General features: G+C 40.8%; 1 protein-coding gene across 6 annotated transcripts in view; it reads left to right on the top strand.

The window, feature by feature from the left end:
- The window catches only part of LOC102445731 (acyl-coenzyme A synthetase ACSM3, mitochondrial-like), a 43,898-nt gene extending 35,564 nt beyond the window's left edge, over window positions 1-8,334 (top strand). For all 6 annotated transcript variants that reach the window (XM_075899415.2, XM_014573668.4, XM_025184695.3 and 3 more), the window contains 8 exons: window positions 516-595; window positions 819-942; window positions 2,956-3,036; window positions 3,465-3,566; window positions 5,166-5,293; window positions 5,381-5,480; window positions 6,420-6,539; window positions 7,195-8,334. In XM_075899415.2, coding sequence (XP_075755530.1) covers window positions 516-595; window positions 819-942; window positions 2,956-3,036; window positions 3,465-3,566; window positions 5,166-5,293; window positions 5,381-5,480; window positions 6,420-6,539; window positions 7,195-7,281 — 822 coding nt within the window. In that variant the 3' untranslated portion in view covers window positions 7,282-8,334. The remainder of the gene's footprint in view (window positions 1-515; window positions 596-818; window positions 943-2,955; window positions 3,037-3,464; window positions 3,567-5,165; window positions 5,294-5,380; window positions 5,481-6,419; window positions 6,540-7,194) is intronic.
- Window positions 8,335-12,822: the final 4,488 nt, after the last annotated feature.

The raw sequence follows: 12,822 nt of genomic DNA on the forward strand, positions 1-12,822 counted from the left end.
GCTTCTAGGTGACCTTAGGAAAGTCACACCATCTCCCTGTCCCACTTTCCCCATCTGTAAAGTAACAATGACTCCTTACCCTCTTTTGTAAAGAGTATTGAGATCTCTGAGTAGGAAGTGCTAGAGAAGTGTTAAGTAGTACAGTTATTATTACTTTCTTGTCTCCTATGCCTATCACTGTGGAGTCTCATTTGTCTGCCACAGATGGAGGAAAATGCTAAAATCCAAAACAAAAGCAAGTTAACTTTCAAATAAGTTTCAAATACAGATAAAAAAAGAAAAGAACAAGAACTCTTCATAGCCATGCCCGACCAAGCCCAAAACATCATTCTAGGCCAGTGCCTTTTTTAGTATAATGTATTTATTTTATGATTTTTTTGTTTATATTGTGATGGTGCCTTGGGCCCAAATCATAGAGCAGTGTGTTTGGAACTGTACAAACAACCACAAGACAAACAACCCTGCTCCGAGACACTAACAGTTAAAAAATAACTTTTCTTTTCTTTCATTTGAAGTGTTTGTCCAGATTTCCTGTAACCTCTTTCTGTGGTACGCCAACAACTTATCGCATGATGGCGCAGCATGATCTTACCAGGTACCTCCAGATTACTTACTAACCATCCCAACTGAGCAATGTTCTGACGGAATCACAGCCCTAGATCTTTCCTTTGCCAGACTTTATTCTATCATAACCTTTCCAAAGGCTGAAATTTTAGTTCTATGCCAGCTGCAGTGAATGAAGCCCAAACCAAATCAAAGTCCCTCTAGTAATGAGCTTTAATCATCCTAATCATTCTTTTAAACAATGATTTATTAAGATACAAATTCAAGAGCCTGAAGCGTTGCCTAAGTGGAGGTGAGCCACTCAGCACTGAAGTGATGGAGAGATGGAAAAAAGAAACAGGGATGGATATCTATGAAGGATACGGCCAGAGTGAAACAGTACGTTTTCATTCACTCACACACCTAATAAGCCTATTTCTACCTCAAATTAATGACATAATTTATCAAATCCTTATAGTAGGTTTTTTACTTTACTTGGGAAAACAGGCCCCAAATTTTCAAATATAGGCAACTAGCATCAGTCCTTATATAGACCTTGAATAAAAGTAATCTGGTTTTCAAAGGTGCTGAGCAGTATTTCCTCTAATTTTTTCCATCCATGTGCAGAATAAATTTTGTTACGTGCATCGAAGCGTGTGCAGATGTACACCACCAGTAGAAACACATGCTGCTGTTGTGGGTACTCTGTTAATCAGCTGGTGGCATTTGAATCTCTCCTGGGTGGCCACCCAAGTGCTCAGCTTACAGGGAACACAGGTGCTGAGCACCCACAGCACCAGTGACTTCATCTAGAGTTTTGGATCTCAGCATTTCTGAAATTCAGACTACGTTTATTAAGGAGGCTAAACATAGATTTAGATGTCTCAGTTTAAACATTTTGGCCTAGGAATTTAATTAGGTGGTATGAGTTCCTTCAGCCAAGTTTTTCAGCAGCAGATATTAATGGGGCCATAAGATATGCAATTAATTCATTAAATATGTTCCAAAAATACAACAAGGCTGCATCTTACCACCGAGTCAAGGTCTGGGAGACAATGTTTTGTGTGTGACATCCACTCAGGAGGGTTTCATATATAAACAAATGCTGATCCTGACAAGGTGAGGCTTCTTCCCCTTACCCACTCCAGGTCCTCTCAGAGGTCCAGAGAGGCCTGGGCCACTTCCAGTTTTTGACACTGATCCAGCAGCGGACACTAGCAGTGGTATGTTTATATCATCAGCTGATCTGAGAGGACACATTCATCACGGTCTAATCTCGTGCCATCAGAATGAATATATTTTTATTAATATTTATATCAGTTAACAAAAAATAAGTCTTTTACCAAATCCACATCTCTTAATTTGCTTACATTTACAGCACTAAGCTGAGAGAGTATGTCACATTTTAGTTCAATAGGGATGTGCATAAAAACAAGTTGTGAAACTTATCAAATGCCAAAAAATTAACAAATGTCTAAATTTGAGGTCCCCTTCGAGCTTGAGGCCCAGGGCCTCCTGCCCCCCTTATGATTGGACCTGCTCCACTCAACAGGTAGAGATGCAGTGACCCAGACCTATGGCCTTGGAGTATGAGGAAGCAGTATAGTGGCACATAGCCTCTGCACTGATGGTCATAGCTTCAAGTATGTATTCCGAGATTCGTGAGTTTCCAGGAATGAGCTCCAGTGAGTTCCCTGTGGTAAACAATCTGATATTCTTAATGGAAGAACCACCTGGAAGTTCCATGGGCCTAATTCTGACCTCACACCATTTTTTATAGTGCTTCATCTCTATTGATATCAATGGAGTCACTTCAGCTCTATGCAGGTTTAAGCAAGAGAACATCTAAGCCCCATCTGTTGAATTGTAGAGCATCATCAACCTCCTTGAAGGAAACATGTGTTCAAAGAAAGATTTGGACTTAAGGAATAAAGTCTCCAGTTTTACATGCTCACAATCATTATAATGTAGCCAACAGCAAATATCACCTACTGAACCAAGTTCTTCTCTTGCACTGATACTTCTCTCACACAGAAATACTCCTTTGTAATTAATGGAGTTAAACTGGTATAAAACAAATGCAAGTAAGAGAATGTTGAGGCCCAAAGGATTTAATCTGTAATTTTTCACTAGTATGGTTGAGAGCAGACTTTATCCCACTGAGCCAGATCTTCAGTATGTGTAAGTCAGGGTAACTCCGTTGACTTATTCGGAGAAGTGTTGATTTACACCAACCAAAGATCAGGCCTATTGAGTTTAAAATCACAATGGAGTCACTTTTCAAATGAACATTGCTACAGAAATTTTACTAGTAAAATAGATCATACAAAAAGTTTTCAGTTATAGCTATTCATATCTAAATAAAACATCAAGCGCTGTATTTTGTGGCACAAATACAATTTTATTTTACAGGTTTTGATATGTTCACTTCACAAAGGGATGAAAATTAAACCTGGTTCTATGGGAAAGGCAACCCCACCTTACGATGTTCAGGTATTTTGATACTTCTGGTCACTATCAATCTGAAGTAAGATAAATGGCATGTCTATACTTACCAGGGAACTGGTACTGCAGCACTCAATCCCCTGGGGGTTGATTGAATGGGTCTAGCGAAGACCTGCTAAATCAATTACCAATCACTCTCTCTTGTTGATTCTGGTACTCCACTAGAACAAGAAATGTTAGGGAAGTTCACAGGAAGGTTTCTTCCATTGACACCCCTACCCCTGCAGTGAAAACCCTGTGGCAATTTGACCTATGGTGTATTAACTCCAGCTATACTATTCAACATTGCCCCTTAGGATACACCTGCCCAAAATTGCCATTCAACACAAGATTCTCTCTCAACATTTAATTCAGTACATTTCTCTGTTTAACAAAAAGGCATTGAATCATTGAGTAGGGTTTTTCTGTCATTCTAGGTAATAGATGAAAATGCTAATGTTCTGCCTCCAGGGAAAGAAGGAGATATTGCCATCAGAATCAAACCAACAAGGCCATTTTGCCTTTTCTCTCACTATGTGGTAAGGGAACTATGAAATTAATCAGCTTTTGATGCCACATCTTAAATATACTGATAACTTTTAAAGTATCTAGCTGTGGGTGTCTATAGCCTTCCAAATATACTAGCTCGTGTCTCATAAACAGGACTTCCACTCAAGCAACAAGTGGCAGAAAGTGTACTGGTTGGGGAAGGTGAAACAGAAAGCATCTAGAATATTCTCTCCACTGGGGAACTAAGGATCCGACTCTACAGCAATCGTACATTGTGATTGTAGCCCCAACAAATGTACCTGAGCTAGCTTTCATAGAGCTTCTCTGGTCCCAGAGCAGTGAAGACAGGGCAGCATGATTTTCTGTGCAGTTTGTACAAACCTGACTTGAACCCTGGGTAATTACTTGAGGGTAGCCAGTGCTGCATTCAGTGCTGACACATCTTCACTCTTTCAGGACCTGAGAATCAGATTAAAGCTATTTTTGGAATGTTGGTTCGAGTTCTGTGGTCACACTCAGTGACTGCATCCTCACCATACCCCAAGAAACCTGTGACTGTGGCCTGGGATGTATTGATCCAACTCAGCCTCAGCTGATAGGGCTTCTGTGGAACACCTGGTGGATTTTTAATATTTCCACCTGCCATGAGATATCCTAGCAGAGGTCACACAGCAGGACGGCTGCCTGCTCTTCCTCCATTGCATGGCCTTGGAGGTGGGGGGAGACAGGCTGGCCCTGGAAAGTGTCAGCAAAAGTGAGTGTGGCCCACAATTCAATATTTTTAATGGATCATTGTAAGGAGATTGATTTCATGAAGTTCACGGTTCCTACCTTCTTTGTCTCCTCTTGCACCCCAATCTTCCAACTTGATTTTCTAATCATGCTATTAAAGAAGGTGGGTTTAAGGGCTAACTTTTCAAAGAAGCAAACAGTGGGAATGTCGACAAAAATATACCTGCAAAAGCTGGCTAAAAGAGAAGATACATACCAGTAAAAATACATACCAGATGTGTTTAACAGACTTTCTTGCAGGTGTGACTTCCACCTTCTGACTAGCCTCATGTAGCCTGGCCCAATAAACTAGGCTTGAAATGGAAACTGACTATGAACACATGCCTGGAAAAGCCTGTGTGCACCCAGCTGGAGCCAAAAGAAATTTGCAAAATGCTACTACTGGCATATGGCAAAGGCAAATCACTTCTGGTTCACAGTCAGTTTGGACAGTATTAAGTCTAAGTGCCAGTACTCCAGCAGCTCAAGTGCAATCATTTGCACAGCTCTAATATGAAATCACAATCTTCGAAATACAGAATATATTAATCAGAGATCAGATCATGCCTGACTTGTATAGGCTACAGCAAGACTGAAAAGTTTCAAATAGCAATTATGAAAGGTTTTGGTTTAAAAAAAATCATCTTGAATAAAGATAAATGAGCTTTCATCAAACCTTTCCAGAGGTGGAGAAATTATGATCGTCTTCTGTTAAGTAACAGTTTATGGTTCAACATCACTGAGGTCCTGATCTATCTCTGTTGAAGTCCATTGGGATTTTTTCCATTGACTTTAGTTGCAGTTGGATTGGGTCCTAAAGGTTCATTACCATTTGTGAGATGTTCTTTTGTTGTCAGGATGATCCAGAGAAAACTGCTGCCTCAGAACGCGGAGATTTTTATCTCACAGGAGACAGGGGCATTGTGGATGAAGATAGATACTTCTGGTTTATTGGAAGAGCTGACGATATCATTTTGTCTTCTGGGTAAATTTTGTTGTTATGGGGTTTCCATTCTAAGTTGACATACAGTGATACAGTTTGCAAATACCACACTCTTCTTTCCTCTTCTAGTTATCGCATTGGACCATATGAAGTAGAATATGCCTTAATGGAGCACCCTGCAGTAGCAGAAGCAGCTGTTGTCAGCAGCCCAGATCCCATCAGAGGAGAGGTAATGAGGTTGATATTAGTGGTTATGCAAAAACGTACTGTACATACTTGTTTAGAAACAAACTGTAGCTCTCAAGAAAATCTAGGAACAGTAAAGCCAGATTTTCAAATGTATTTAACCTCTTAAAAATGCAGAGATGTCAAGTAGGATTTTCGAAATGCCTAAGCAAGTTTGGTGCCTGACTCCCATTGATTTCAAAGGGAATTAGGTGCCTATATAGGTTAGGAGCTTTGAAAATTTGACCCTGTGTACTCGGGCAAACTGACGAGTGTTATTTTGTTTTGATGTTAAAAAATAAATGTATTAATTCTGCTCTCACATACAACTAAGCAATCACATTTTCTTTAGTGAACCCCAGTGATTCCACTGGTACAACTCAGAGCAGACCTACTGACTCACTAATGGGACATTTTGCAAAACAGGCCCTCAGTTGAAAACTTTGCTTGATGTTTATGCATAAGAACATACTTATGTACATATAGATCTCCATCCTCAGGCGTACTGCAGATAAACTAGCCTGCAGCATAACTAAAACTAGTCTCAGGACTGCTCTAAGTGCTACTAACTTGAAACAGTGCCCTAGACATAGCTATTGTGCTAGGTAGGAACCACAGAAAAGCAGTGTACTCAAGCCACACCCCTCCTACCTCCAACTCCTGTGCTTGGTGTTAAGTGGATAAGGTAACGGGAAGGCATAGTTGATTGTATACTATTTGAAGATTCTCACACATTGGGTGAATCCTCAGATGCCTGCCTGGGGCAGTTCTAAGGCCCTGAATGGCACAAAGAGGCTTGCTGTCTGCCAGCATTTCTAGTCCATAATCTTACACTCCCTCTCTCCTGAGAGCAAGCTTCATGTTGCAAATTATATTTTTCAGTTTGATCATTGCAAATGTGATTGAATATTTGGTGTTGCTTGTATCTCACTGTGTCTTGCAGTTAGTGAAAGCCTTTGTTATTCTGTCTCCTGATTTTGCATCACATGATCCAAAAGAATTAACTAAGGAGCTTCAAAATCATGTCAAAAAAATTACTGCACCATACAAGTATCCCAGAAAGGCAAGTACCTCCTGTGCTGAATGTAAGGGTAACTAGCAACAATGCACCCCAAAATTAAAACTGATCTGATCAAAATTAGAGATCAGATTAGAAACATAAACAGATTTTGCTTTTTAGTAAATACATGTTTTCCTCTGTTTTTCTTATGCTATCTCCCTACGTTTAATCAGGTCTTCAAAGTAACTTTGAAACATAGGACCAGATCTTTGTAGCTCTGTTGAAATCTATGAAATTATGGCGATCTAGCCTATTATGGAGGTGGAGTTCTGGCATATTACGTGTTTTTATTTTGAATAGTAGAGACAAATATTTCTCAGATTTCAGCAAAACTATTCATGGGAGAATAAATTAGCTGCATTCATCACTTAATTACATTTTATATATGATCCTGAAGTACTACGGGACAGAAAAATTTGTACCAGCAGTTCCCTTTGTAAGATCAGGGCTGTAATGGAAAACCTCTCATATATTCTAGTAGTATGCAAAAAAGAAATCTAGTTCATTCTTTTATGAATGCTGGTGGCCCTTCTCCATGGTTTATCTTCAAAGAATCCCTAATCTTTTCAATAAAAGATCTGTTCCAAAAAGCAAGATAGCACTAAATCAGAATTAATTTGCTATTTTTTCATTATTATTTTTATTTTTTATAAATTAGGTGGAATTTGTTCAACAACTACCGAAGACAATCTCTGGAAAAGTCCAAAGGAAGAAATTAAGACAGAAAGAGTGGGAGAGCACTTAGCTTTGTTGTGGAGTTAAGAACACAACTTTCATTTATGTTATAATCATCAGTTGTCTCTTCAGGCTATGACCTCTTCTCTTTTGACATCGTAAGGAAGTAGTATAAGGAGCTAGATAGTATTTGTAATGAGGAATAGACATTGTCACTGTTTGCTATAACTTGCAACGTTCTGAGGCCTTAGGATGGTTTTGAAACTCAATGAATCTTCTTCTCCTACCATTTACACTGGTGTAAATCAAGAGAAACATCATTGAAGGCAACACTGTGAGAGGAGAATCAGATCCTAAACACTTTCTGTTTGATTATTTTTCATCTATGCCTTATCATTCCATAGTAATAGAGATGTAGTTGTGTTAGTCTAGTCTAGCTGAAACAAAAAACAGGACTATGTAGCACTTTAAAGACTAACAAGATGGTTTATTAGGTGATGAACTTTCGTGGGCCAGACCCACTTCCTCAAAAGCTCATCACCTAATAAATCATCTTGTTAGTCTTTAAAGTGCTACATAGTCCTGGTTTTTTGTTTTATTGTTCCATACTGAATGTTATACTGCTAGCACATATGTGTCAAATTTTGGTTTGTGCAAATATTGCGTAATTATTTTTAATGGTCAAATTAGCAGTATAGAATACTGGGTGACTTTTTCAGGGGGTAAATATTGCTAAATTGTTTTCTACCAGCCACCATCATTTGTACTTGGTTTTTGTTTTTGTTTTAATAAAAGATGTCCTGGGTTATGAAATTATACTAGGTCACAAAATTGTTGCTGTACAAACAGATTTTCCTCTCTAGTATTCAAGCAATGATCTACATCAGAGTCTTCTCTGAACATAATTAGGAATCTGGGCCCAGTGCTTGAAGCCATTATTACTATTCTATTGAGTTCCACCGAAGTAAGCACTGCTATTGTTTGCAGCATCAGGTCTTCCGGCTTCCCTGACATTGTACAAATATTTCCCTTTGAGGAAAGAGTTATTTGTGCTCTGCAGGAGGGATACTGACTCCAGGATTGCACAGAACTGTATATTAGGAATAAATGCACGTGCAGAAGACACTGTGATTTGCTTTTTATTCCTCTTTTTTAAAAAACATGAAAGGCAACTAGGCTTTGTGGATAAAGCTCATGACATTTAAAGGTAACAGTAGTAAACCAGCATGTAGGAGAAAAGTGTTATTTTCTCTCAGAATCTCTGAAGCTGTTGTGAATTCACTACAATGTGGCACTTATAAGCACATCTGTTGTAGTGCTACAGACCTGGGGAAATAGCAAACATTTTATGTAAAGCTGTTGATTACCTTTCAATAGAATTAATTCAGTTACTAGTTGGCAAACAAACACAGGTCCCAGTGGAGTCTGTGCCAAGAGGTTTTCTGCAGGTGGGTCTAACCACTTACACAGCTCCTCAAGCTTTTGAATGTATATTGTTTTGCTTTACAATTCCTATATACTTAATTACCACCTAATGGAATACAAAGGACTATTCTTCCCTCACTATACCAGTGTTAAACTTAAAAAAACAACAAATAGTCTTTAAAGTGCTACCAGACTAACAAAACATGTATGGCAGTGGTCCCCAATGCGATGCCCGCGGGCGCCATTGCTCCTGCTAGGGCATTTATGTGCACCCGCCGAATCATCTGGGCTGGCCCCGCCCACGGTGCGTGCGCATGCACGGTACCAGCCCTGGCACAAGGCACGTAGGCTGCCCCTGCCCCGGGCACGTGGCACATGCGTGGTGCCAGCCCTGGGCACAGGGCGCATGGGTGGTCTCTGCCCTGGGTGCGCAGCACATGTGCAGTGCCGGACCTGGGCACATGGCATGTGGGAGGCCCCACCCCCTCTGGCATGCAGCGAATGCATGGCCCCGCCCCCGGACGCGCAGCACATGAGCGGCCCCACCCCCGGGCACCCGGCAGCCCTGAAAGGTTGGGGACCACTGATGTATGTTAACATGAGATTATACATAGACAAAGAACCATTGTTTGGTAGGTTGATAATGATCCAGCCATCCAGTATCTTTATTCAGTCCATAGGTGTGAGAATGGAATTTGTGAATGAGTTGTAGTTCCAGTCCTTCCCTGTGTATTTGGCTTGTGGAATTGGTTTGTAACAAAACAGCTACTTGACGATCTGTTAATGTATGCCCAGGGAGAACACGTTAATCTGACCCGTCATCTGAAGAAGTGGGTTGTGCCAACAAAATCTCATGATACTATCTACATGTTTTTTAGACTTTAAAGTGCTACAAGACTATTTGTTGTTTTTTAAGTTTTACCCAGATAAAGTATGAGCTGTCTGGCCTGCCACTTATACAAAGACACTGTATTTTAAGCAAGCAACACAAATGACAGATTTGGAAGCTTCAGCTGCATGGGGCTGTAACATACACTCAGTAGCAGCTTTGCAAAATCCTACTTGTCAAGGTGAATAACAATGTTTCAATGAGCAAATTACAAAACTGTTTCTTTATAACAATCATGTCAATAGGGCCTGTGCATATGCTAGGCTATGAAGATGGCCATTTTACAAAGCTGATGTTTTAACTATACATTCTTTGGAACAGTGACTGTCTCTTCCAATCCATTTTCATAGAACATAGCACATTTTGCACCATTGTACTAGTCAGTGAACAAGCTTTAATAATATCTCCAAAAAGTAACAGCTGGGGTGCGTGTCTCAAAATGTACTTGCCCAATAAAGTGAGGTTCGGTACAGGTCAATGGGTCCACATGTAACTCTCTGAAAACTATTACAAATCTAACCTATACCACTCTGGGGATGGAGGCAGGGCAAAGACATAGCTACCTACATCCATACTCACTTCAGTCATGCCAAGCTAGTTTTGATTCCTGATTTCTACACTATTACATTTTTACATTTTAGATAGTTTACACAGCTCAGAATGCACTTAAAGTAAGCACTAGGAAGACCAGCTGCAACACAGAGTGTGATCTGAAGCAAGTAGGGGGCAGAAAGCAAGAAGATATGTTTACCCTTTTATGCAGGCGTACAATTCCAGGGCAAGTTTCTTTGTCATAAATCCCTACTTTATTGTATTGAGCTATCACCATGAGATAAGCTCCATCTAGATCTGGGCTACTCAACTTTGGAAGCCTCAGGGGCCACAATGATACTATCAGCATATGCCAAGGGCCGCAATTTAAGTGTGATTGCATATACATGCAAATATATATTCATTATCAGTGGGAAATAGGTCAATGGAGGGATTATAGGAATTACTAGAGAACTTTTTGGGTGTCTGGCTGATGAGTCTTGCCCACATGCTCAGGGTTTAGCTGATCGCCATATTTGGGGTCGGGAAGGAATTTTCCTCCAGGGTAGATTGGCAGAGGCCCTGGAGGTTTTTCGCCTTCCTCTGTAGCATGGGGTACAGATCACAGCTAGAGGATTCTCTGCATCTTGGGGTCTTCAAAATATTTGAAGGCTTCAATATCTGAGATATAGGTGAGAGGATTATTCTGGGAGGGGTGGGTGAGATTCTGTGGCCTGCACTGTGCAGGGGGTCAGACTATATGATCATAATGTTCCCTTCTGACCTTAAAGTCTATGAGTCTATATATGCAAATAGCTTGTTTCACACTGACGGGCATGAATACAAAGATTAAGGCAAGACTACACAACACACAGGCCCCATTTAAGTCAGTTCTGCTGATATTAATAAAATGCAATATTTACCTGATTTCCACCCATATGACAGCACTTTTAATGAGCAATTACAGTCCAGGAATTTAACTACTAAAATTCATATAAACAAAAGACCATTATATTGACTACTTTTTTGTTTTGTTGCCATTTTTAATGCTGCTTATTTTTAAAAAATTGTATACCAGTGTTTTGGGAGTTTAGCTTGAACCTTCAGGTTGTGCATTTGTTGGAGTGATTTTACTGTAAAAAGAAAAGTTTCCAACCTGCGGCAGTTGGGGAGCTGGGCGAGTCAGGCTGGACACGAGAGGCAAAAAAGATGCCCGGGAACCCCGTCCTGGATTCCCAGCAGGGCTGATGTCCCCACATGGGAGTGTGTTGCTCTGTGCGAGACGGAGGCAGAGCTGCCCAACTGTGGTGCCAGACCCAAATATGGCCAGTGTGAGCCAGCCAGCACCTCTCAGGCTCTGCTCAAAAGGCTAAGCAGCCAGCACTTCCCCCAATGCCCCGGCACTCCCAGTACCTCCTCAGTGGGATCTAGAAACACCGACACCATGTACCCATCTGTTCCAGCCAGCCTGTTCACTTGCATGTTTCAGTGCTCACCCCTCCTGGGAGATGCCTCGCCATTGTGGAGCATGTTCCCAGTGGAGGCCATATTCAAAGGATCCCATCCGCAGGCCGCATGTTGAGCCCAGCGTAAACCCAAACCACACCATGGGCCACAAACAGGCTGCAGGTGGCCCGTGGGCCGCGTGTTGAGTAGCCCTGATCTAGATCTCAGAGCACCCTCTCCTAATCCAGGCAGAAATAGGGTCTTTAAATTTAAAGAGCTAATGATCATATTTTGCCAGGCTTTAAGTGACTCATAAGATCATCATTGAATATGTTTTAATTTGTTTATGTCTATGCCCAAAGGCCTCTAATCATTTTAACAAAAGTGCTAAAACATAATTCACTTAACCGGGCATCCTGCCCAACTAATGTCAAGAACAGAAGCAGAACCAATAAAAAACACCAGTGAGCCAACTAATGCCATAATTCAACTTTCCCTTACGCCAGTTTAACACCAATGTAATCCCAGTGACTGCAGAAGTGACTGTGATTTGTACCAGTTTAAGAATTCCAATTATTTGTGCTTCATATTCACAAACTCCCACAGAATTATATTATAATGAGGTTCCCAGGCTCACAAGATTGGTCATTGAAATGCTTTTGGTATCTTAAAAATGTTCCTTGGTTGTCTTGACAGGGGGCATATTAAATTGTTGTTCTATTATAAAGTAAAATGACCAGACAAATAGAAATCAACAGTACACTGGCACCCATGATAGCATACTGTGTTAGAAAAGACGGACATTAATTTGGCAATCCATTTACATAAGTCTCAGAATCTGAATGCAGTCCCTTGCAAGCTAAACTGAACATAGGCTCCATCTCAGCAAAAGCGTGTTCTTGAATTAAACATCTGCATAAGCTGTATGTTGAGATGTGGGCTGCTGTCTTACAACAAAAAGAAGTTAGAATATTAAATAAAGGAGAAGAGCATGATCTAATACACAAACAATGGGCCAGGATCTGATCTCACTTCCACCAGTTTAAATCTCATGCTGCTAAGTCATTAGCTACCTACAGAAATCCCACACATCATTTGACTCATCCAGCACCTCATTCTGGGGTTCTGTATGACTATAGTACAGTGTTTCTCAAAGTGGTGCATGAAACCTCTTTGAGAAACCTGTTAACTGGCCACTCTAGTGTGTTTACTTACCGGCGGGCCACAGAGCCTCACAGCTCCTATTGGTTCTGTTTCCCATTTGCAGCCAAGGGGAGCTTCAGGAAGCAGCAGACCAGCCCCCACCACTTCCCGCAGCAC

The sequence above is a fragment of the Pelodiscus sinensis genome, chromosome 15, assembly GCF_052426305.1.
Source record: "Pelodiscus sinensis isolate ZL-2025 chromosome 15, ASM5242630v1, whole genome shotgun sequence".
NCBI lineage: Eukaryota > Metazoa > Chordata > Testudines > Trionychidae > Pelodiscus > Pelodiscus sinensis.